This window comes from Tribolium castaneum, chromosome 2, assembly GCF_031307605.1.
Source record: "Tribolium castaneum strain GA2 chromosome 2, icTriCast1.1, whole genome shotgun sequence".
Lineage (NCBI taxonomy): Eukaryota > Metazoa > Arthropoda > Insecta > Coleoptera > Tenebrionidae > Tribolium > Tribolium castaneum.
Window position 1 is genome coordinate 23,758,179 of NC_087395.1, and position 27,474 is coordinate 23,785,652.

At 38.3% G+C, this 27,474-nt stretch overlaps 1 protein-coding gene across 1 annotated transcript; it reads right to left on the bottom strand.

The window, feature by feature from the left end:
• Nucleotides 1-543: 543 nt before the first annotated feature.
• LOC661947 (death-associated protein kinase-like) lies at nt 544-27,455 on the bottom strand. The gene is made up of 4 exons (XM_968077.5): nt 27,032-27,455; nt 2,027-2,487; nt 1,722-1,968; nt 544-1,007 (listed from the first exon to the last, which is right to left on the bottom strand). Exons 1-4 carry the CDS (start codon nt 27,151-27,153, stop codon nt 713-715), a joined length of 1,125 nt encoding a protein of 374 aa, XP_973170.1. The 5' UTR covers nt 27,154-27,455; the 3' UTR covers nt 544-712.
• Nucleotides 27,456-27,474: the final 19 nt, after the last annotated feature.

A 27,474-nucleotide genomic window follows, 5' to 3' on the forward strand; every position in this document is an offset into this window, starting at 1 on the left:
TGTACGAAACAAGTGTGCAATTTTGCTAGATTTGGGCTCGGGTTCGTGTTTATTGTATTGCAGAGTGCGGTTTGTGTGGTCCTAACTTGCGGTGATTTGTGCTTTTGTCAAAGGGGTGGAAATAAGGGCGCCAAGTTCGAATCAAATTTTATTGCTAACTTAAAATTACTGAAAGTCGTGATCAGGTTATTACAACGCCGTCGTCCATCTCTCCTGCAAAGAAAAGACTGAGTATTGTCAAGATTTGCGTACAACTAGTGATATGAGACCTTCACAACACACAACATTAATCCGAACAATAAATATTTGTGGGGCGGCAACTACCCTAGCCCTACTTGCCGCCCCAACCGTCCAAACATACAATAAATTCTGATTTGTGCTCAACACAAATTCTCCTGAGTAGACTCGTTACAAAATCAACACTGCACTTTGTGCTAAAATTTGATTGGTTTGGGCACAACAAGCAAAACTGTGACTAGCCTCTAGTTGTATAAATCAGTCCGAAACTTGATTCTGCAATGATCAGAAAGTCAAACTAAAGAATATACACAACAAAAAAGAATACTTTATTTAGGTACACTAACCATAAACAAAAAAGAAGCAATAAAACATAAATTATCGTAACTTAAACTAAACAAATGTACATAACCCAAGCACATGAAACAATCGGCTTGTTTCGCAACCTCTTCGGGCACAAACAAAGTAACTTTGGCTAACATAGAATGCCTCTATCGACGGTGATAGCGGTTTTGGGCACTGGTGTGTGTGTCAGATGACGGCAAGCCGTTCCACATTGCGGACAAAGGCAGTTACTCGATACCGTGAACGTACTTAAGCTTCCGCTTAAAGCGTCTGAGCAAAATGTTTTCCGCTGCGATTTCGGCGTCTCCGAGATGCTTTTTATCGACGGAACGGACTCCGAAGGCTTCAGCGGCAGCGCCGGCAGGAGGGGGCACTTCAGCGAAATCCACGGGTGCTCCAACAGCTCGTGGACGGTCGGACGCTTCCTAAAAACAATTACACACAAAGTCACAATTAAATTGAATTATTGGTACACTAGCGGTCACTCTCTACTTCATCCGCCGATTTTCAATTAAATTTTAACACCCCATTTCACCCCCTTAGAGACTGATTTTCGAAAAATCACCTCTTACCAGATGCCCTCACCCTCTAAGGAACGTAGCTTCCAAATTTGATGTTTCTAGGTTCAGTGGTTTAGGCCGTGCGTTGTCTGACAATCTATCAGTCACGGAATCATTGAATTTCGACTGATTAAAGCACTCATTGCTTCGCTCGATTGCTTGATAATAAAATGAAACTTCTAGTAGCCCCTTCAGTCATCAAAATTTCACTTTTATGACGTTTAAAGAAAAAATTATAGAGCAAAGTAGTTAAATATGGGCTACCATTTTCTTTTTGAGTCAGAAATAGAAAAAACTATTTCAAAATCAACCTTTTGTTAAGGTAATCTATCAGACATATATTTTTAGAGATGGAGATAACAATCTTATCAAATTGTCGTTTGGACATTTTTTTTAATGTTTTTGAGTTAGTTGTTGTACGTAACTTATTTGAAAAGCAATTTCCCATGTTCACAATTTTTGGAGCACTCCCTGCGCTCGTGCTGTAAACAAACTACTCACGTGGGAGATTGTTTTTTCAAACAGATTGGGGGAATACCTACTTCTAAAAGTTAAAACCTGTGTATGTGGGTAATTTACCTGGGATCCGTGACCAAGGCACTCTTGATAAAGTCTATAGCCGGCGAGGAAACATCCTCGAAATGGTCTGGCTCGAAAGATAAGGCACACTTTGATATATTAAGAAAAGTCTGTTGCTTATCGTCGGCCCCAAACGGCGTATAGCCCGACAAAAGCACATACGCCAAAACTCCAATCGACCAAATATCAGTCGACAGACAGATCGGGTCGTAACTAAGCACTTCCGGCGCTACATAATCTACAGTACCTGTAATAATGCACACTTTACGAACCGCCCAAATTTCCCACCGCCTGGCATCTCTCACCTATAATCTCCCGTACTTTAACGCCGGGCTCCAAAACCTTCGATATGCCGAAATCACAGAGCTTGATATCATCACAGTTATCCTCGATCGAGAGCAGTAAATTCTGCGGTTTTAAGTCCAAATGAACGATGTTCCTTTCGTGGAGAAACGACACTCCGTCCAGGATCTGCTTCATGGCTTTGCGCGCCTCCGCCTCGCCCAGACACTGGCCGCCGTCGAGGATGTGCTGGAGCTCGCCGCCGGCGGCCAATTCCAGCACCAACACCATCTCCGTGGCCGATTCGTAGACCTCGTGCAGACGAATCACGCGATTCGTCGACGAGCACTGCATTAAAACGGCAATCTCGTGGATGATCTCCTTCATCTGGTCCTGGTTACGGCGGCGTTTCTTCACGAATTTCGCCGCGTATTCGACACCAGTCTCCTTGTGGACGGCGCGACACACCGTCGCGTATTTGCCCCTAGAATGATTTTTTCTTTAAGTTTGTGATCGAATACGTGACAAAATGTGACCAAAGATGCGTCACAGCAACGAGCAAACAAATACAAAACCAGAGGAAAGTTTCGTCAATTTCGCAATGTTTTTCTCAGTGACATTTCCCACATTATCTCGTAATGATATCAACAAACATTGCCGTAAATAAACATCTCGCAGTGACGGCGACGTCTTGCTTAATATTTTATGAATCAGGAAAATTTTAATCAATTTTTTTCTTCAAATTATCAATGCGAATTAATTCATTCGGCCCGAAATTGGCGCATAAAACGCTCGTAAAAAAGTGAAATTTATAACCTTTCAAGCGACTTCATGTAAATAATTAATCATAAGATGAAGTCATTTCGCATTGTCATGTTCGTGTATTTAAATAAAATTTATACGAGCGATAATTTTGAATTGTTGTCAAACGGTTTGAATTTACGACGAAGTAAAAAAATTCGCATTCATTATTATTACATTTTTTGTGCACCTGGAAACTCGAGAGAGGTACTAAATCAATCGAGATACGCTTTTCACTATCGTAATGATTAATCATCAACAGAGGGGGATGGTCTTAAGTCATAAATCGTTGTTTTGAAAGAATTTCGTTTCCGTATTTCGTCTCGCTTGAACAATAAAGCGTCGATTTCTGCATCGTTATCTAACGGTTGATCGCGTTTCTGTTTCCCGGTGTGTTTCGTACGCGTAATAAGAGTGAATGCCGTGTTGTTACCTTGAAACGAAGTGACCGTTTTAATTATAAGTGGCGTTGCTCGGTTTAGTGCTCGCTGGACGACGGAAAAGGACCATTATGTCACCAAGCAGCCGCCAAATATTGCCCCTGAATTACTTTGAATTATTATTAAAAGTAATTAATTAATTAATTTTTGGACGCAGAAAGAGAAAAGTTGGAATATTTTTCCACTGTATTGAAGTTAGGAACGTAAAAAAATGATAAAGTTTGTTAAATATTTGACTTTATGGTGGTGTATTTTGAATGCCCGAATAGGGATCTTTGAAACGAAAAGGTTTAGAAAAAACGAGTGACATACTCTTCAGCTCGTTTTGTTTCTTTTATTTTCGAGTTATAAAACAAAAGCCGAAATTTCAGCAAAATCTTAAAAAATAAATGAATAAAAAGACATTATTTAGGTACTTTTTTAGAGTTTAATAGTAAAGTAACGATTTTTTTACTAATTTGTTTCTAATAGTTGTAGAAGAAGGACTGGTTTAAGCGTCATTAATTTAAATTTAAATTAAATGCGTGATTATGTGATCACGTGACCAAAATTAACCTATTTAATTGGTCCATTCTCGGTGTTAACTTTTAAATTTAAAAGTTAAATATGAATCAAGTTTTCTACAAGCCGGCCCTTAGTTATATATTTTTTTAAATGATGGTTATGCCTAAGGTGGCTGTGACATTTTCAAAAAGCTTTTTTTTCTGATTTCAAACGTGTGTTCGTGAATTACATTAGCTTTATTGGTGATCTTTAAAAAAACACAATATGTAAAACATTTTTTTGATCTTCAACTAAAATTTCATAAAATTCCCTAATAAGTATTAATAATTTAAGTTTTATAAAAACAACAAAATAATAACTTATTAGATGAGCATATGTGCGATTAATAAAAATTGCTTGTTTTTAAACATAAAGATTGCCACAATTGTCAGACTATTTTGTACAATCCAAAAAAAAATACTAATTAGCAGTTAAATATCTTTTGAGCAGTCAGTAAGAGATAATTAACTGGTAATGTTTAGAAAGACAATTTAAAATCCTTAGTTGCAAGAATTTAAAATAGGAGTTTCATTCAAAAATTTCAGGAGACTTCTTCATTTTTCTAGACTGCAACCTCCAAAAAAAAAAAGTTAAAGCACAAAAGTTCATACTTTCTTCTTTTAAGTTGAACTAATTTATTTTTTTAATTATTCTTGGTTTTGGTGTAACGAATTCTGAAGAGAGAGTCGCACTTTTTCCACCACCATTCATACTTTTGTGTCTAGCGACAATTTTTTACACAAAACAAAAGCATTTCAGTCAATCGTTTGACTTGGAAAACATATTTTTATATTTTTTGCAAAGGTGCCTACTATGTAACAACCAATTAATCGTTTTACTAAAAATATGTATTTTCCGCCTAGTGCCTATTAAAACATATTCTGTTGTATTAACTTTCATCGTCATTTTTTTCAAACTCTACTGACATGATTTTTATATTGCTGATATACAAGGTGATTCGAGTAACGTGACGAGTCTTGCAAAAATGAAATAAAAACTGGGGAAATCAATTTGTATTTTCAAAAATCAGACGAGACTGAAAAAAGTGATTTCCACTTTGCGCTAGAAATAACGCTTCAAGATTTCGGAATTTAGTAAAACTGTCGGTTATTTGATACCTCTTATTAGCAAATTCCTTCATAATAATATAATTCGCGTCAGACACGTAAAAAACCTTCCATCGCTGGCCGAGGGCAAATGTCAACAAACAGGATCTACAATAATACAGTTACATTTTTTCATTGTCCGCGACCAGTTCAAATATTCGCGCAAGAATGTCGCTAACATTTCCAAGCCTGTAAAAAAAATCCCCCAACACACCCACCCCTCACTTACCTATCCTGCCAGTATATAACACTCGGGTGGTGTCTTCGACCTCGGCGCATGCAATTTCCAATAAAACGACAAGATCGAAACAAGAAAAATGAGTTTTAAACCGCGTGCCATCGTCGCATTTTTGTGGTGGAATCGCGAAAAGATCGCCTCAAATCAATTACCGAACCGGTCCCTCATTACCGGTCGACTTTTACACGTATATAAAACGTATAGTGCATGCGGATGTATATACGGGCGACCATGAATATGGAAACCGGGTGCGTTCGTTCAACGGGAGGAAACGGGTTTGAGAGATCCTTCCGAGGACGGCCTCGAGTGACCTTGGCGGACGAAGATGACTCCACGTTGCGGTTCGATGAGCCCAACTTTTCGCACGATCAAGCATTTTCCCTGATTCCACCGGCCTTTGGGTGGCTTTTCCGCGGCACTGGCGCCTTTTCGATTATGATTCCAACTCAAGTACCACTCGCGTGTGGTCGTACTGCATCTAATTACGTCCATATTCGGTCGAGAGCGACTTGAGGTGTTAGGAATGCGTGTGAACGGATGTGTCCGATAATAACGTCTTATTAAAATTTCTCGTCGTGCTGGAAACGACGTGTTCTCCCACCGATGCGATAAATTTAAGGGCCTACGTTTGGCGAACTCCTTTTCCAGCTATCATCGATTGTGTGAGCGTGTTATTGATGTTTCCTTTGGTGGTGCATAAGTCACGCTCCGCTCGATTTGGTGACTTCACGCCACGGGCGAACATAAATAATTAACGCAATTATTTATTCTATCATCGATAATTTTGTATGTATGAGGTGGTACCCGAACCGATCAATCAAAATTCGACTGTTATGTAAACAAATAATTGCGCAAAAACACAAAGAGTGATCATCGCTGGGCAGTACTATAAGGAACCGGCGTCTGATACGGTCAGTTCCCAAGGCCGATGTCCATATAAACGAGATTGCGCGTTTTACAAATACAATTTAAGACTTCTTAATGACGGCGTATGTTGATTTTAATAGTCGCGACACCTACACGTGTTTTTTGCCCGCTCGACACGTGTCCGATGGTACCTGAGGGTTTGGTTGATCGGTTTAGCCCACATAGAGCAGACAAAGGGATAAATAACTAGAGTGAAAATTTCGTAATTGAACACAAGGCGATCAACAACAATGGCAAAACGGTCATAAAACACGTAGGTGAACGAATTTTTGGTTTATTTGGGGACAGTGTCGCTGGGTTGGAGCGTTTTTTATGGTAGTACCCACGCAGGTCGATTTTTTCACTCCATATCGGCGAAATCGCGCGAAAATTCCATGGGCGACGGGTTATTGGGAAATTGCACGTATATGGACAACGTGGTCTGGCTTTGTACGAAAACTGGAAGCCACCGTTTCGTTAGAAAGAAAAATACGGTGCTGCCATAAATAGCCGGTAGGACATAATAACAGGTCATTTTCGTATCTGGTTTGTGTGTTATAACAAGTTGACATTGACCCATCCTCGACAATAAAATTATTACAAACAAAGCCATCGGCGCGAGCCGTAGGCGAGAATGATAATGACGACTTTTCGTTAATTCCGTTCATTACTCAACACGGTGTTTGCCAACAAGTGTACTTAAGTACTGTGAAGTGCTTTTGGACGGAAAATAAACAACGCAATTTACTCGTGTGGAAAATTTATTCGAAACCAAAAAACCTACTCGATTAAGGTCGCTTTTTCACGCCCGAATTTGACCAAATTACGAACTGATATGACTGAAGGTCACATTTTGCCAGCGAAACAAGTAAAAAAAAACAAAAGTAACGTAACAAAGAATAATAAAAAATTAAATTAAGTCAGCTCTAAAGAAAAAAATTGTCTGACAAGTTAAAAAATGTAGTCTCTTTATTAAAAGAAAAATTGTTTTTTCTTACAATAACTCGGCAGATATCTAATTTTATTAAATATGTATCAAAAAATCCAACTTGAGTTTACTCGTAATTTTCTATAGTTTATGCGTATAATTATTCGACTAGAAATAGTTATTTTTGGTCCTGTCATGACACGTTGTTGTTCCCCACGACCTTATGCACCAGAAGCTTATCTTGCGGTACTTCGGTACCACCCTACTTAGCTACAAAAACAAACACTTGAAGCTCCTATCTTGCGGTACTTCACCTCCGGTACCACCCTTTCTGGGCGCGGTATACAACCAAAAGTCGTGATTTTCGCTCGTTTTCTCACAAAAGGCCCCCCGGCCGTGCGTAATAACATACAACACCAGCATGAAAATCATGAAATAGTACCGGGTACACGTCGTAGACAAGGCATTAGGCACGCCGCATGTGCACATAAAGTGACTTGTCAACTGCCGATTTTTTCAAGTACACTAACCCCGGTACAACTTCTAGCATTCGGCTTCCGGTAACGCTTAGTTTACTTTCGTAGAAGTTGTAGTACCATCTCTTCAACTTCATCATGATGGACGCGGTTCGTCGGTCGCTCCACACACACAAAGACGAGCGATTCTCACGCGCGTATTCGGTGCCTCCGGCTAGGTCACGAGCCGGGGTCACAAGAGTTAACGTTCCTTATATTCCAAACGATTATTACGGAGACTCCCCGGGGTCGTACCCGACGCACCCCTCGAGGTGCTCAAATATCGAAAACTAATTGCATGCCAGTGCTGCAGGTGCATACGTGCCGCACGAATTCGACCGCCTTTTCTTTCTTGCGTAAGGAAACCCTTGCAAAAATGCAAATGCATTTTATTCTCAAAACAAAACAGAACTTTAGCCATTTATGAGAAATTTTGATGATTTTTTAAGTTTCATATCTTCTGAGACAAATTTGCGAGGGTCCACTTGTCCGAATGAATCGAAATCTTACATACTTACGTTATCTGCATGATAATGTAATTCTATACAGTTAATTGCCCCCGAAAGGGGTTAAAAGTTTTATGTTACGTTAAAACGGGTTGTTTGATTTGTACATATTGCATCTTATAGCAATATACATGGTCAGTTGAAAAAAAATATGTTTGGGAAAAAATGAATTTTGTATTGAAAATTATCCGATGCACCTTGTTCGCACCTTTGTAACAATTAGTTATCTTGACAGATTAAATGATAACATTTAATTGAACAAATGATAAAATTTCCTACAAAATAGTTATTTGCATTTTTCTTGTAGGACCAACCATAAGCGAGTTATAGAGTTGAATATAAATAATCTTTAACAAAAATTTGCTCTAAAATAAAATGTTTGAAAAACTGAAATTAAACTAAATTAATTGTGTCTAACACTTTGGTAGAGGAAAAAGAAAAAGACATAAAAGTCACTAAAGTCTTAAGAATCGTCTTTAGTCGTCATATTATTAACAATAACATTAATAATAATAATACTAATAGTACTAAATTTGCTTATATGCAAGCGCTTAATTAAGGTAACAGTTTTTTGGTTTTTTGCTTATATCTCGAAAACAGTTACTCCTATCAATTTTTATCTTTTTACCAAAATTAAAGCTGATAAAATTTCCTACGAAATAGTTATTTGCATTTTTCATGTAGGACTAACCATAAGCGAGATATAAGTTTGAAAATAATTAATAATTAAAAAAAAATGTGCTTTAACAGAAAATGTCTTGTGATTTAAAGTACACTAAAATTATTGGGTCCAACACATTATTAGAGGAATAAGGAGGAGACATAAAAGTCACTGAAGTCTTCAAAGTCGTTTTTAAATGCTGCATTTTCGTCTTCGTCTCAAACATTAAAAACTGAATTACATTTTTGTTCAGTAACAGTTACAGTTTTCATTTTGGTTTTTTGCTTATATCTCGAAAGCAGTTACTCCTATCAATTTTTATCTTTCTTTCAAAATTAAAGCTGATAAAATTTCCTACAAAATAGTTATTTGCATTTTTCTTGTAGGACTAACCATAAGCTAGTTATAGAGTTGGATATAAATAATCTTTAACAAAAATTTGCTCTAAAATAAAATGTTTGAAAAACTGAAATTACACTAAATTAATTGGGTCTAACACTTTAGTAGAGGAAAAAGGAGGAGACATAAAAGTCGCTAAAGTCTTCAGAGTCGTCTTTAGTCGTCATATTAATAACAATAACATTAATAATAATAATACTAATAGTATTAAATTTGCTTATATGCAAGCGCTTAATTAAGGTAATGATAACATTTGTTCTTAAGTAACACAGTATTTTTGGCGGGCGGTAAAACTTGCAGTACCGCACGTCCACACGTGTATGTCATTTGTTATCGGTGCTAGGAAGCCATGACCTATTACCACTGCTATTATTTCTTCATTAGGAAGCTTGCAGTGATTAAATTATCAAAAAAAAATGACACATTTTCCTAATCTCTTCGTGTCGCACAATCTTTATTGTGGCGGAAGTACCTTGTGTCATCATCAGGTACGCCACGTCATCCGTCCATTTCCTTCCAAGTTGTAGCAACCGTGAGGTCAGTAACTTCCTGCATCCACCCCCACGTGCGTCCGTTTACGTGTCGCTCGATTTAAAATAACGGTAAAAACGTCGCGCACGTGATAACGGACTGGCCATCGTCCAACCCTTTACCAATCGTTTCAACGCTTGGTGTAGGTTCTCGACTTTTGCTGGTGGTATTTGGCACCAGGTATCAAAACAATTCTAATTAGAGAGCGCCGATTTTCGGTCGTGCGAATCGACGACGTCGCTAATTTCGTGCATCTTTTGATGTGTTATCTTTTACGGATTAGCCGTGGAATGCGTCCGAATCGTTGGAACGACGCCAGTAATGTGTGTGTATGTGTGTGTGAATAACGAAGGGTCGGAGGTCGACTTTCTCCAATTCGGACTTTCCCCAATTTTTTCCGCACCATCACCTTGTTGTTGCACACACTGGCCTTGTCTTTGTTTTCGTTTCGCGGCAAAAACGTGCGTTTGTGACAAACTCTGACGGCCTTGGAGGAGAATTCGGTCCGTGCGAGCGACCTTTGCCTCCCCCAGTCCCAGTTCCCATTTAAACAATACTTCACGCAATAATAATAACGAGTAGCGGTGTCTCCTACATTACTATTCGTTTTTTTTGGGCAAAAACAGAGTCCGTTAATTGATAACGAGTTTCTTTAATCCGGACGGATGTTGGACGGTTTTAATTCGCATCGCGGCGATATTTTCCCATGGTACGTTTTAATGAACTCCTCGTGATGGGTTTTCGTGAGACCTTCTGACCCAGAATCGGTGATTAACGATGGGAGAGACGGAGAAAGAACGAACCGAGGAAAGAATTCGAGAGTTTTTCGACGTTTCCGCACATTCTTGTTCTATTTATACGGAACGTGAGCGTCTCGTGAATGCGTAAACAACGTAAAGGATGTGTCGACGCCCTGCGTCTAGACGCCAAGCGCATCGCCCATTCAAACGGCGCCGGACGACGCTCCCGCGCGCGCGATCATTGATCGACACTTTATGTAATTTTTTACGCCGATAGAAAGCCGATATTTGTTATATCATACGGCAAAATTTGCGTGAAATGAGGAACTGGACGAGTATTAGTACCGCCAGCGCAATTTACGCGAGACCCGTTAAAAATTTGCATATTTCTGCTTTGTTTGACCGTTCAACGGTCGCCTCGGGGCGTCACGACGGAACGAGACATCCATTTGTTCCCATTTCCTGTTGCGCTCATCCTCGGAGAAACCGCCAAGCTAAGTGGGACTTCCTCGCAATCAAAACTCGAAAACCAACCAAACAAAGACAAGTTCACTATTGATAATCCCCTAGAGGTCTCTGGAGAGCCTCTATTTCCCCCAAGAGTGCACTTTCGTGCCGTTTTCTCCTCCACAAAGGCCGACTTTGACCTTTCAATTACCACAATTACTCGCGAATCTTTCGACATTTCGCGACAGCACTCCTTATTAAATCATTGTTGATACACGCACCCATATACAAAAAGGAAATTAACGACTTACATAATCCGTAAACAACATAAACCATGTCACGATAATTACAAGAATGGAGTAAAGAGCATGCAAATGAATCGGATCGTGGGTGAGGGTGAGATTTCATCTCGATATTTTGTTTGTTTTCCCGCAGTGCGGCCGCACAATGGGGAGCCTCCTGGCACCATGAGGGTCCTAATGAAATAAGGGCTTGTGTGACCATATGGGCGCGTTTTATTATTATTTATTGCCAAGCGACGGTTTCGTGTAATGAAAATTTACGACTTGTGCGCGATTTACGAATCTCACTTTCGTCCAAATTCACATCACGTAAATTAAAAACTCGTTTTTTACTACTTTTCCGTTTAATATTTTGGTCATTATCTGTGGCGATTTGCATTTTGTCATTGAAACGCTGCCTACATGCTCGCTTAGAGACAAAGAGTTTTCGGACTGGAATTTCCGGGGGCTAAAATAAACTCGAGTGACAAGTTCAAATTCCAAATTTAGCCCGGTTTGGCGCGATCGAAAAAAAGACTTTTAAATCGCTTAAAAAAAATACAAGAACGTGTTTGTGGAGAAGACGCGGTCTCCTAATTATTCTGACATAGGAATTTGTTTCGAAATTCCGACGTCGTCGTCGTCGCAGCAGAAAATCTCTTTTGCACGTTTTAAAGTGAATCATCAATTATAATTTGCGAAGCGAAACCGAAACTCGTAAATTATCGGGACGAGACCGAACATTTTGGCTTCATTCCACCACAACTCATTTCGTCGGTGGTGTGTGGCACGTGAGATTTTTTTGTGACAAAGGCGACCAAAGTCGAAAAATATTTGACACTTTTTTGCATGGGGCGACTGTAGGCGGCGATTTTCGGCCCACACGACCGACCAATTGCGACGGTAGCTCGGCGAAATCGATTATCGATCCAGACAATGTGACATTATAATAATCGAGCGCTGAAATTGCTTTTGCCTAATCGGATCGCGCCAATTTGGTCCGACGACCTGCCGAAAGGTTAAGAAAAAGTGACATGACCATTTAAAACCAAATCGAAAATCTTTCAATGAACGAAAAAAAACAATTTAAAGTGTTATTGTTTCACTACAAAAATACTCCAAATACCTCAAAGATTAGCTTTTTTGTTATCTTGTAACGAAAATTGATAGTCAAGCATTATCTCGCTATCACATCTATTATCAACATTTGACCGTCATGTGAGTTTGGTCTGAAAATCGCAATCGATTTTTCCGCCCCTTGCGTCGATTATCAGTCGTGGGAGCCGGCGCCACGATAAACGATCCTGTCGATGGCATACCATCGCCAATCCGGCGTCTAATTATACAAAGTACCTCTGGCACGAGCGCCTCATTCCGGCACATCTAAACATAACCGGATAATTACGTTTTACATAACGGCTTGAACCTGAAATTCGCTATCCTAGATTAGTCCCGGCGTTCCGGAGCCGCATTCCGGGAACCTTTGCCAGGAGAGAAGGAAAAAACCCATGAAATAAAACCAACGAAGAAGGAGGAGGAGGAGAAGAAGAAGAGATTCTTCTTCTTGCGATCGGAATGTTTACGACGTATTCCTGCGATGCCCAGCCGTGCATTCGCTCCATTGCGAATAAAAATCGTCGCAAGACGCATTATGCGGTTAAAGTTTACGTACCGTAAGCGGATTGCTCGGCTATTTATTTACGTGCACAACCGCATTAGCGACTCGTGATTTACATTTATTGCACGGCGTCGATTAAGAACATTCCTGCGATGATTTACAGAGACGTATTTATGTACTTTGTTCGGAAAACGAAGAGGAAAAAATCGAACGCCGAGCTGTGGGAACAAGCGAATATTTTCTCTAATTAGCGGTAATTGCAGAATAAATATTTTCCCGCTCTCGTAAACAATCAATAGACGAAAAAACTTTTATGCAATAAAATTATGAATGAAAAAACAGTCGTTCCTTCATCGGCGTGCGAGGCTAAAATCGTCCCACAATTAAGACCGTGAATCACTCCCCAACGAATCTATTAACTTATATTTAGCCCAGTTGCGTCTAAATCGAGAACGCTCTGCAATGTTGCGATTGCATTTCGAGTTATAATTGTGCCTTGTCGTAATGAGAAAACGACAAAGTTACGAACCGAATCGCAACAATGACTCTCAGTTACTCATCCGTAAAATATGACTAAGATTGCGAGAATTTTTCTTCTCTCAAGCGTGTGCATTTAGTTATTTGCATGAGACTTTGTCAGAGCGGCAAAAATCATAATCCATGGAATTCCTCGACGACGTTAATTGCCCCCCTTATGAAATAATAATAAAAAAAATCAGTGCGTGCATTAAAGCGCAACGATTTTTATTGTTGCGACAAGGTTAAGCCGTCTGCGGACCGCCCAAGAGCAAAATTAACGTCAATTTGTTTCAATTTACGGACATTTCTCGATTGAGAAAATATTACGAAAAAACTACACCTTACTATTTTATCCTCGGGTAGGTATATAGTGGCGATTCCACGACTCTTACCTGCAACAAAATAAAAATTATTACATTATGAAAACTCTCACAAATAAACGGCGTTTCGTTCGTGGGAAGTTGATCATTCAGTGGAATAATTACGCAAAATCAAACAGCTATGTAATCAATAACGTTTCCGTAATGTAATATGTAACGTTTGTTCATGTCTTCACTTTGCTTTCGCCTCGCGATGTAAATTATCTCACTAGAGAGGAAATCGATTGCTAATGACGCCCATTTCGCCAAGCGAGCGCAAAAACAAAAAACTAATTGATATTTTGTCAAAATCGATCAGTTATGTCATCAATAAAAGCTTCCGCGACGATCTATAACGCTAATAAACCGTTTCCATTTTATTATTCAAATAATAACGAGAAAACAAGCGCACTTATTACTCAGGCTGTCGAAAGCAGGAAACGACCAACACACTTCCCTCAAAAAAATCATAATAAAAGATCTAGGGATACTTCAAAGTGTAATCTAAGAGCTTCAGATTTGGCAAGCATTTTGCCACTCCAGATGTTTTAATGAAAAACGACGGAATTATTCGATAAACAAGTTCAAAATATCTCTGTTATTTTTGAGCTTCAAAACAGCCAGAATGGAGCTACATAAAGATGATTCAAAACGGCAAAACTCATAATTTTCCCTCTTGCAACATCCGAATTGTATGACTAAAATAAGACAGTTACACATTTTATTGATAAGTCATTCCTATTTAATAATAAATAAATAAATAAAATAATAACCCTAAAAACTCTTGTTTTCTTAAAATATGTGCAAATTATTTTCAAAATTCCAGTGTAGAACTAACTGTAAGAGGCTCTTCTCAGCTTCCAATAGTGTTTTAAATGACTTTTTAAGCAAAACTCAAAACAGTTTTAAAGAAAAAAATCGAAAAAAAAATGGAAAAATGATATATTTCTTATCTGTAATTTAGTGAATTCAAGTTCGTGTTTAAGGGAAAATTGAGTCTTTGATCCAAATTTTTGCGAGACAGTTGTTACGTTTTAGATCAGCAACAAAGACAAAAATTGTACAATTCATTTCCGACTCAATTCAAAGGTTTTTCCGTAAACACTCGCGAAATAAATCGGTCTTAGGATGAAAAATAAGTTCATTCGGTCAAATTGGGTAAGTTTTCAGCTTATTTCGTCAAAAATCGTCTTTCAACGATCAAAGACGCACCATTTTTTCATTTTACTATTTCTTGTGACGAAATTTCGCTAAAGAAGTAAATTTTTGGCAGAAAAACGAATGATATAACTTTCGGTAAAATGTGGTTTTTGCACCTCCTGGGTCCATCAGCAGAACACCACCTCTCGGCCGCTGTGTAGAGTTCACGGCAAGGCCTTCTGACTCACGCAAGGACGCGCGTTGCTCTTTGTTCCGGTTATGGACGATGATTTTTCGGTTCCCCTTCTTCTCTTGTGGTTAATTTTTCGGTTGGGTTTCGCTTCACGTAAGAAAAAAACACCAACGTAAACGTGTAGTTGGTATCTCGCGCCACGTACGACCGACCATAGCATAGGCGTGGTCGTCCATACCATAGGAAAAAACAATTACCATTTCATTATTCGGCCTTGCTGCGAGCGAAAAAGCTGAATTGTACCGAAACGGATGCGGTCGAATTGGTGCGGCTTTTTCCCTCCAGGGAGGTGCCTTATTGAAGGGAAAATTTCGGCGGAAGCGTTATGTAATTGATTGATTTTTGCCGCCGCGAGATGATTGCTTGCAAATTAAATTACATGTCTGATTGATTGAATTTTTAATTTGGAAGCCTGGAAAATTGTGCAAGGTGCATCCAATCCAAGTTTTTACGACTTTCGGAGTGGATAATTTCAAAGCCAAGTTTAATAGCGCAATAAAGACGTTACGAAACGCACCCACACGCACTTAACAGGCCACATGTTCGATTTTCCTCTATTCTTATTGATAGCAGAGGTCGAGTGTTGGAATTGGAAAAAAAATAGCGTGAAGAGAGTCTCGATGGCGCCAACTTAACGACACGTCAAGGATGTTACTCGACGTTCTTTTAAAAGGACAAATATTTTTTGGGCGAGGCACTTTCTATTTCGGGATTAACATTAATCCCCTCAACCTTTTTTCTTAATTAAAATCTTTCGTAATTTCGTTATAAAATCGCTGATTTATCGTGCGGCTGCAACCCTTGTGTTAATTAGAAATCTGGTGGTCACCACACGTTAATTGGCCGTTTCGATGATCTAAGTCGTAAAAACGCCCAAACTTAACCTTAGCTCTAAAGTCACCGCGCTGATTGAAGAATCGCATTCAAGGTGGCTTTTGATGCTGAATTAGGTAAACGAAAGTTGAAATTATCGAACGGTGCTAATAAACGCCAGCTTTACGGTTTGTTTAATCACAAATGGATTGATTCGACCTCCGGCTAACGCAATTTGCATTTTTTCGAAACTTGCGATAATTGACCAAACAAATTTTTGAAAAAAAAAACCTTGCGTCAAAAGTGAAACCCGTACGTGGGTCGGCGTTTTATTGTTGTAATCTCGCACGGTGTCGATTAGAACGCATAAAACATAAAATCGAAAAGTCATTCGTTCGAAACCGAAAAGCCTTGTCGGATTCGCTTTCGCATTCGTCGATCGGAAAAATCTCGATGCACTTTCTCTCCGACGAACCGAAACCGATAACATCTCCAGTCGGCGCCGGTTTCAAGCGCACACAATGGCATATACTACGTCCATCCCCTCGAAGAGGTGGACGACGAAAAAATGTACCAGTCACGATTTTTCTCGCACTGTAGCGAGAAATTTGAATGAAAACAACGGGTTTTATGGGTGTTAAGCGTCGGGAAAATCTCGACACTTAACACGTAATTATCGTTAAATCGTTGTGAATGTGTTATTACACACTTGTCGCCGAAATAAATACGGTCTGAAGAAGGGCGGCCAATGAAATGTATGTATACACTTAACACTCGGGAATTATGATCGTTTAGAGGTGGAACATACTCGTTAGTGTGTTTAACACTTGTAAAATGTCGGAGGGAATGCCAACAACGTGACGGTTGTAAATTTGTACAAGGAGGAGAAACCGGAGTTGGAGCATTTTAAATTCGTGATTTTGCAATAGGGGGTCAACCGATAAACAATAGAACGAAAGGGTCAAACGCTTTCTATATCATGCAATCGCGCTGAAATACATAAATTAGGAGACACAAACCGGTCGAGAGAAAATTTCAAACCTCTCGCATTTTTTACCGAAAACCCTGTTCCAGTTGCACATCTTTCAATCCGTTTTTAAATTTCGAAAAAAAATTCAGGTTACAGGGGAACACGTCTTATTGTGTTTTTCTATTATCTTTTTTCGGAAACGGAAAAAGTTTTCATCACAGAATCGTAATTAAATTTGCGGCAACGAAACAGTTTTTTATTTTTTGACTTATTTTTGAAAAAAAACCTGAAATTAAAAAAATAATTATTTTCGAAAACCAAGGTAATACAACGAATCTCCATTTCTTGCTGATCACAAATGTATTTTGGTTTCCAAAATTTGATAACGGAAAAGTTATCAAAACGCGAATTTTGTAAAATTGCCTCAATCATCTTTTGGTTGGGCAGTGAAGAAGGCACTGCTAGGAAGCAGCTGTGTGGAAATTAGCCACAGCAGCAGATTTCCAAAGATATAGAAAAAAATTATTTATTAGATAAAAATTTACCACCAATATCTAGAAGTCATTTAGTAAAGAATCGGTTTTGTCTGTCTTTTATTTCCCTTCATATTTTTTTCTGTATCTCTGTGCAATTCCTTATACAGTCAAACTTCTTTAAGTCGAACTTCTTTTACTCGAATTTCTCTCTAACTCGAAAATTTTTGTTTCCCCTTCATTGCCAATCTTATTTACATGTGTTTAACTTTCTTTAACTCGAACTTTTCTAACTCTAAAATTTCTCTAACTCGAAAATTTCTCTAACTCAAAATTATTTTAATGAACAAAGCATGCGCGAACTTCCTTAACTCGAAATTATTTTCGGAAATATTCGTCGTAATTCGGACCAGTGTTATGCATTTCCTGGAATACCCACAATTCTAACCTCGAATGCGTGTCAAAGCTTGTCTTGTTTTTGTGAAGTTTTAGTTTCGTAAAAATTGGCACATTTTCTAGAAAAATGGCATCTAAACGTAAACTTAAGAGTCTAACTATTGAAAAAAAGTTGGAGATCCTGAAAGAAGTGGACAGTAGGTGAAAAAGAAAAAGATAGCTGAAAAATATGAAATTCCGTCGAGTACATTATCTAGAATTATTAAAAACAGAGCGTCAACGGTACAGCTTGCTCAGGAAATTGGAAATTCTGCCAATATGACTACTGATATTGTTTATAATTCACTAAATAAAATCGAGCGATTTTATGAAACCAATTGTATCAACAAAACTGTACGTCAAAATCTGATCACAAGTTATATGCATTGAGAAAGAAAATATATATGTATGTTCATACAAATCTTTAATAATGTTCATTTCTAATAAAAAAATATTTTCAGTTTCTGTAACTCGAAATTTCTCTAATTCGAACAAATATTCGTTTCCCTTGACGATTCGAGTTAGAGAAGTTCGACTGTATGTAGTAATTATCAAAGAATTCAAAATATTAATGTTTTGTGCGAAAAAAATTGAAAGAAATGCCGTACAAGTACCTAAATTAAGCATTTATTTATACGAGTAGTTTAGCCTTTAAATTAAAAAAAAAGGTGAGCGTTTTCGGTTCTCGGATTGAAAATCGCGCTTTCGCGCTGGAAAGTTCCCCTTTTCGCAACAGCCTGTTGCGAAAAAAGCGATCAGGTTTAAGTCCCCGATGGTGCAACAATTACCAACACGTAAAAAAATTTAATTACAAACGATTTTTCTCGTTCCAATCACGATCATTAAGCGGAATTGGCATTTGCTTGCTACATTACAACCGCTAATTACACGAAGCGGTAGCGCCAGCACCTTTACCTTGAACCAATTCAAACAACCAAGATATTCGTATAGAAAATCAATCCGGGAACAAAAGGAACAAACACACAGTCAAGTCACACGTGTGTATGCGTCCATTCCAATCTTGGAACAATTATAAAGCCGTTACAACCGATTAAATATCGTTTCAGCCTTGCCGTCAATTGCGCGCATTTGCGCACATTAGAAATTTCAAGAATGCGTAAATCAAACGATCAAAATCATAATAATCGCAACCTTGTGGCTAAAAAAATATTTTCGTTCGATCGAGTTTTTTCGGTCGTGTTATTAGAGACGAGAGAAAGTCCATTATCGATTCGCATTCCATCGACTCGATCGAACTGACATTTCGCTTTAATTAAGACGCCCGGTTAATTAAGATCGGGTTATTGCGAGCCGTATAAATTACAAAGGATGAATTTTAAGTGGTTCGGGCACAAAAGATTCAATCGGTGCTCATCCCTATTACGGCCCAAGGTCGCACAAAAAACGCTAGTAATTCGTTTTGTTTCCCTAGCCGGTGAAAGCAAGAACAAAATCGACGTCAATCGATGACAATAACGCTCATTGCCAATGCGACCATAAAATCGTATCGATTTCCTTATGACCGAGTCAGAAATGTCAGAAAAAAATCACAAACGGTGGGAAAGTAGATTTTAGAAATTCCTTCTCGAGTCTTGGGTGAGGTCATTAATTTAGAAAAACTCGTAAAAGCCAAATAGAAATCATAATCAAACACGAGAAGATTGATAAAAGTGTGTCTCTTGTTGGAGACCGGTTGGCGAAAAATCGGACGAGAACCAACGACGTTGGAGGAGTCACGGTCCGTTGGTTAGCGACAAAGACTCGTTTCCGCGACTAAATTAATAGCTGTTAGTTACACACACGGTGTATGCTGTGATAAACCGCCTCTGCGATCGACCTCACAATGCCTACGACAAAGAAGAGGGCCACGTTTGGTGCCTTGCGGCGCGAAAAAACGCACCAGACTATGCTAATTTGCAACAAGAAACAAACAAAAAATTCCTAGCTGTGTAACAATCTACATAAATATTTGCTTGTGCGGCGCTAAAACCACATTATTCCGTTTAATAAACAAATAATTAAAGGAATCGCCGTATCTTTATTGCGAGGAAAACAAATCAGCAAAAGTGTTACCAACGACGACAAACACAAACGGTGTTTTATCGCTGGTGTTATTTGCACCGGAAACCACCGGATTTTTATTCGACGGCGCGACAAAATGCCCGCGAGAGGGAGTTGCCCGTTGAGCACGATCATGCCTCACATTTAAATCTCATGGTACCGTACCGAAGAAACGAAAACACGTGATTGAACTAGTGAAAGTCCAACAACACTATCACTATGTGAATTCGATATTAGATCAGCGTACACGATGTCGCAACAATTATGTGCACTACAAACGGCATAACAATCGCTTTTTTGCGTAATCGGAAAACCTCCAAGGCTTTTCAATGGTATTCGTATCGGGTCGTCCGTACGGATTTTTCCCCCCTTGTTGCATAAAACATGAACGCACACCTTTACTTCGACAGACGTGAATCACAAACTCTGTGTGTGTTGATCATGATGACTAAGACGATGGGCATTTTGACGGTTTGCCGAAACATCATGCCTCATGGGACGGTCGCGGACGTGTGTGTATTTTTTCCTTTCAATGATGATGATGATGATGATGGAAGAGAATCGTGAGAAAATTTTTGGGTTTTTGATTGAAAGAAGAAGGAATGGCGTGTCGGATACGCATGCAATAATCGGCAGGCCGCGTCCTTCCGTGGAATGTCTTTGTTGGAGTGATGGTTGATCGATTTCGAGTTCAAAAAACTGTTTTCGTGGAGGTACTGAATGGTGGTACCGGTCACTTCGTACAGTTAGATGCAATTAAACGGATTAATTAGGAAATGGACGTTTTGGCAACGGCGAGCTGTTCCAGTGGCGGTTCGTAAATTCACAACCAGAAAAGCTAATACAAAATTCATTTCCAATGTTAATGAACCCTACTCACCTATCTTGCAAAGTTTCCTTCTAATAAAGCAACAAATAAATAAAAAATCACTATTCCCGCCACTGGGAAATTTTCTATGAAAGTCGAAAATTATATAAGCTTTTTTCGCGCGTTTTATTCGACTTTCGACCAAAAAAACGCATTTATTTTCTATCACAAGCGAAAAGTTTGTTTTGGTCGTTTTTATTTCTTTAGCTTGTATTCGAGTAAGACATTCAATTATTCTGCAACATTCGGGCCTTTTTTTCTCCACATGGGCCTATTTTCTGTTTCAAATAAAGCATTTGAAGTTTTTGATGGTTTTTTTCAGCTTTAGAGTTTTCCAAATTCCAACTTTTCGAACTAATGAACTAAGACGTCGTGTCGTAGCAAAAAATGTGACGAATGAAAGCAATATTTTTGAATTATTAGAAGTCATTTCCAGAACAAAATAAAAAAAAAATTTCGAACTGGAGTGTCATTAAAAAAATGTTTTAATAACTAGATCTTAAAGGAAATTTCGAAAAAATTATTCCTGTTTTTTTTTTAATTACTTGATGATGTAATAATTAGTCATTTTTTACAGGTAAAGGTTTGTTATTGTTAAAAATTCAATAAATAAGTTTTGTTTTGCATAACGCTGAAGTTTGAAAAAAGTTTTGAGTAGATTTGTATGCATGTTTAGAGTCTTTGTGCTTTTTTATTGCATATTTTGCTTATTTTCGTTATTTTTGTGCTAAAAAGTCGAAACTCTACCAATCAGATACGCACTACCTTAGCAACCAACGAAGCGATAAAATTTGACTGAAGCTTAATCGTACTAGAAACCGGGCCTAAGTTGAATAAATTACGTGAAATTCAAATTCTTTTGACCTGTTTAGAATAATTTCGCAAAAAAGTAACAATCACTTAATCTTCAAACTAAATTTTAGAAAATTTCTCTGTAATACAGAAAAAAATTCTAATAAAGGTCGAAAATGTTATTTAGATATTTCCCTACATTTAACACAATAATAGTTAATAAATGAATGAGCACATTTTAAGTTAAACTATAACCTTTCTCGGGAAAACCATTCAAGATCGGAAATAATTTTTCTTTGGTAACTACCAATGTTTTGATTTTTATTGTGGCTGGTTTTGTAAATTACAAGCTCACTTTTTGTAAAATTCCGTTAAAACACGCCGAAAACAAAAAAATTATGTTCAAATATTTTGCGAAATTTCCTTCTAAGGCGAAAAATTTCAAATAAGCTTGATTCAACTTTGGGATTGAATAAAATGGAATTTATTAATATTTCTTGGGATTCTTTACATTGTTCGTCCAACAAAGTTTAAAAACAGTTTCATCTCGGTGTGATTTTCTCGCAAAATGGTACCACATACCGGTAGTAGTTGAGATGTATTGCAGAAGTCCCATGATACCGTTAGTTGCAATTAAGTGGAATAATTAAGAAATTACGGTCGCGACTATCATCATCTAGTGCCGTTTTGGTCAAGACAAGTTCCGGGTTCGGATGCCCAGCTCTATTTTTTTTGCTGCAATTATCTCACCATAGTATCTTTAATTTCGCAACGAGAAAATAAGACTGGAATCACCCCTCAACGCCATTACAGACCGGATGTTTGGTCGGATTGTTAGAGGAAACATAAAAATTCATGTATACAACGAACGCGTATGACCTTCTTGGTGGTACCATAATGTTTGTTTTTAAATTCGATTATCCAACCAACGTATGAAGAAACCGCGATGATGATTTCATAGATATTACAAGCCTTGAAAATGGAAAAATAAAGTCGGCCATCTAACGAATCTCGAATAAAGGAAATTCGCGTCGAAAGAGCACTTGTTTTGCATTTACACTATGAAATCGCCACCATTTACATATAGGAGGGCATAGACAACCTACAAGAGGCGGAATAACAATCGACTGCAAGGCCGTTGCTTTCTTAATGCCATGAGATACGGTTCTTTGCAACAGATTGAAAGGGAATATAAAAGAACTAACGGTAAAGAATTTACTCGGCTTTGTGAAAAACACAACACCGATATAAGGCCGAATATGGTCGTACTTTTGTCGCTCTATTAAAACGGTTCAACGACACGGTGAGCAATTACGGACGATTTGTACACGACGAGGACTTTGGGTTTCCGGCGGAAACGCATCTCGGGAGGAAACCAAAACCAGCGTCTTCGCCGTGGCGCGATGACCCGCTTTTCAATCGAGAAAATTAGACGATAGAAAAACAAGGCGAACTTTCGAATCCGACACTCGACGAGGGCTCAAACTGATAACAACAACAATTGTTTTCAACCGATAAGATTTCGGTGCTTAGATCGCGCTAATTCCAGGTCGGCACTTCATCTCGTCTGGTATGTGTCCGTCTGCGTGCCCGTTTTGGCGAACTACTTTCCTTCCAAACTGCACCTGTGCTCATTATTCACATATTTGAGTGAACGGCTTTACCCCTACGTTTTCCGTTTCAATAATTAATGCCTTCGTATGTACGCAATCATCTCGTAGACAAAATCGTGTCGTTCACAAATCATCGACGGTGTGCTTGCGCTGTTGGCGGAATAATAGCTCCTTGTTCCATTGTTCTCTCCCAAACACGGTGACACCCGTGCACTCCATATTAATAAAATCGATACAAGCGTATTTTTTTCGGAAAAGTCACGTTCTCACAACGATTGCGTCACAAAGTAAGGCATTTTTCCCGTCGTTAGATCGTGTCGGACTCAAGAGTTTAATTGAGCAGAAATTGATGGATGGCCGATGTTTCGCACAGCTCGGCGTGGATTCTCATCGGTAATTGCTTTCGGTAATAACTATCATTGCCCCAAAAAGAAAAAACGAGAAACACACTAAATGAGTGAAAACAACGCGGCCAAAAGTCTGCGATAATTATTTATTACTTTAATCGCACAACCTTCACCTTTAATAATTCGAGTCATATTTTATGATTTGTTTCCAATTTTGCGATCGTTGCGGAGCACCTTCCTGGTACATTGTATGGAGATTTTTTCCTTTTTTCGGTTAGATAAATATGCGACCTCGGCGATACAATTAAGTTCCTGATTATTATTAGTGCGCTCATTGTTTCGCGAATTAGATCTCACAAAGTTGGGCAATTTGTGCGCTTCCGGAGTGTTGTTTCGACTTCTGGTTTTTGGGATGAAATCAATTTGGTGGTGTAATTATTAATTAATGAAGCGTCAGTTGTTTGTTTTCTTCGTCTTGACCTTGAGATAACAGCATCCACACTCACATATCAAAAATTTATCCTAATCAAGAGCAATTATTCAGCGAAATTATGGTGCAGCTGTTTATAATAATTTCCTTTGACCGTTCCGCTTCTAAACAATTAAAATCTCAATGGACGTAAAAGGTCAGTTTAGTTTATGGCCGCATTAGACACAATTACCAACACTCCGACTAAATTTTAATTGGATTTATGACCAAAAACAAATAAATCATTTCGTTCACACAAGAAGCTGATCTTCTCTTGGTGAGTGGTCACCACAAGAGTCGATCGACCTCATAAACCCAGTACTGAATGAAACCGACGACCCACTCACCTCGCAAGACACAAAACGTCGTGTCCGAGATAAAAAAAATTGTCAAGCGAGACGATTGGTACGGTATCTCGTCACGTGACCCAATCAGGTGAATGAACGCATTTAGACGATTTTTCCAAAGTACCAAATCTGGGACCATAACCTACCATGGGCCCGGATTCGTCCGGAGCGCTCCGGGTCCATGTTGACATTTCAAATGCCCATTGTACGACACTGTTTGAACAACGGTAAATCCTTCTCTTTTAATAAAGTGTTAATGTTCGTGGAACTGTGAACCGAGAGCGCGATTCGAGGTCGACAAACGACCAGATAACAACGACCGACTTCTGCGTTAACGCGCACAAAAACGCCCACAAAGTGTTGAAAAACGCAAATTTTTTCGGGAAAAAATCGTGACACGCCGTTCATTCCTCAACCGACTAATTCCCCGACAGACGACGGCAGCTGATCATCTTTGGGGTTGTTGACTCGTTTCCATTCAAAATTCGTTTCGTTGCAAAACGCGTTGTTGTCTCCTCTCTCGGGGGACATAGAAGGTCGAGTCGCGCCAGCAACAACTCGAGATTGCAGAGAAAGTAGGCTAAGTGTTTATTTCTCAAAAACAAAGCGGTTCCAGTCGACTTTAAGCTTTCGAAAAAATTATTTTTTTCAAAAAAATACTAAATATGCATGCGGATCGTGAAAGTTGTGCCGCAAAACTGCGAAATTTGATAAGGCAATTGTGGAAAATCACCGACGTTTTTCGCATTTTCTGTGATTTTTGCGATAAAAGTTGGAAAAATAGAAAGCAAAATTCACCACACTGAATTACGTGACGCGCGCGCGCATTTATGAAATTATTCTAACCCAGATTTGAGTTTATATAATTATTACAGAAACAATGTAATGTAAACATAACCCACTCGAAACCGCAAATCATTGTAAAACTGCTTTTTGATTAAAAGGAAGTCTTAGCGGTCGCACCACTGCCAAATTTATTCACTGACAATTTGATTTCAATGATTAAACAAGAGCCTAATTTTTTCTTGTTAATTTAAATGTAAATGTTATTTGAAATACAACTTGTAATAGGTTCATTTTTTAGAGAACAAAACTTAATGTTCAATATTTTTATTATTACTATATTTTATTATTCTGATAATTTAAAAGGCACTAATTCCGACAATAATTTTTGAAGTAAAAAGTGGAACTTGTTGAAACTTTTGAAGCCACGAAACAGAGGAACAAGACAACGTGTAACAACTTTCGTTTAATTTAATGTTTGTTCACACATGACGGACGAGACAAAAAATTCTTGTGTATGAAAATAACTCTAAAAAATTTATTCAGACATGGTTTAATTATTAAACACTCTAACAATATCAAAGTTAGACAGCGAAAAAAAATTGGTCTTGTTTTACGAAATAAGAAATAGAGCAATATTTACGAAGATAAAAAAATAATATTTCTAATCAATTTACTAACTTCCATTTTCAAAACTACCAGAAATTGAAAAAACATTTCAGAAATTATTCAGTAGATGTATTTCAATAAGTATTTTATGATGTATTTCTTCAATTTAAATGATTATCCTCTTTCATTTTAAATGTGCGACAAAAAACTCTTTTGTCGCAAAATACATTAAATATAAACCGAATCATGTATTTTGAAAGAAACTTTGCATACTAAAGTTATTTTGAAAAGTTCGTCGTCACGTTGTAAGTACTATTCCTGAAATGGCTACTTAGCCAAAAAATAATCTAGCTTTCACGATGAGTTTTAAAATAACACCAAGTTCATCTTTGTTATCGGTCATTTTTCAAAAAAAAAAATGAAAACAAAAAGGTGAAAGAAAAACTCAATTTTCAGTCATTTTATTTTTTATTAATTTATTTTTTGGCATATTGTACATGATTTAAATATGTTACTGTATTAATTTTGACATAAGATGTGTTAAGTAAGTTGTAACCAAAATTTTGAGATAATTATAAACTTATTTTGAAACTAATTCTCTTGAACAGAGAATTAAAAATATGCCCAAACAAAAACATCCTGCAATAAAATCCAAAACGATCCATAAAATCGACAAGAAGTCGACTGTTTATTCCGCGGCATTTCCGGCCGAATAATTCCAAAACAGTCGTTACGATAATCAAATGAAATTTCACACAGCACGAGCTTATTACACTTAACAATATTAATGTAAATAATAACCAAATTTACATTTTTATGTCGTAGCTAGCAAGCCATGACTTACGAAATGACAGCAGCCTCCTACGACCCTACGGGGCGTCCAGCCCTTAACTGCAGGTACAAACCGGGACATTTTAATTGTCGGAGTGACATTTCTTTGAAATCACCGACTAATTTACACCTATTGTCTGCAATACGAAGAAACCGACCGGATATAACTCGGGGAATTTGCTCGCATCGTAATTTATGTTCATTATTGTTCTTACGAACATTAGATGTAATGAGATTTTGTTCGGCACATCAGGATCTCCACTTAGTTTTTTCCGCTGGTAGAAAAATCGCATTTTATGTACTCTAATTACGATCAAATTCCGATAATAATTGTGGGAATCTAATTTGGCGCATCCTGTGTGCAATAATGAAGACGCTCCCTAATTAATTTTTGCATTAGTCCGAATCGGAGGCGGCCGGGTTGGCGAATTCGGCCAAATGGCAGCTCGGGCTCCCGGGGCCGTGGAATTTTTTGCACAACAATAAATCGAAGGAATAGACACTTTCGGGCGCGAAAAACAGCATTAATTTCCGTTATCGGCCCAATGTCAAGTGATAAGAAAGTGACACACGTCAACTTGATAAAAATTGCGACAACTAATTACTGGGGAATTCGGCCCGATTTTAATTTACTGCTGATAAGAGATAGCGTTATCGGGGAACTAAATTAGAGGCCGCCATCTCACCTGCCAAGTGGTGTCTTATCCACCCCGTAATGGTCCAAAATCGGCTCCTTGTGCACAACGGCCGCCAGCTGTTCCTCCGACAGCTGCAGAAGGCCGTCGCGTGAAGTACTAAATCCCAGCATTTCGCTCCAAAAGTCCTTAACACACACTAAATCGCAAAAATTTGAAACGTTTTATTTGACACGACGGAAAAAACTAGCCAGGTCCTCACTACCTGAGGATACGCGATCCTTGAGAAATAACAATAGGGCAGGCGACTTGATCGATTCGATTAACAGAAAAACGCGTTTACATGATAACTGTTTGGGGCCACATAACGCGGGGACACTTATCATACAACATGAACACACTCAAGGTAACAAACTTGTGTACACTTGCTATGTCCTCTTCAAACTGAACGACTGGAGCAAACAATTTCAACGGCAAGTCAAGACGGGTAGCGG

Bases quoted from the DNA above. Each gene is read 5' to 3' on its own strand.
- LOC661947 (XM_968077.5), bottom strand. From the start codon at position 27,153: ATGCTGGGATTTAGTACTTCACGCGACGGCCTTCTGCAGCTGTCGGAG. The intron at 1,969-2,026 runs GTGAGAGATGCC...GCATTATTACAG, and splicing joins TAAAGTACGGGAGATTATAG to GTACTGTAGATTATGTAGCG. The intron at 1,008-1,721 runs GTAAATTACCCA...AATTGTTTTTAG, and splicing joins GCCTTGGTCACGGATCCCAG to GAAGCGTCCGACCGTCCACG.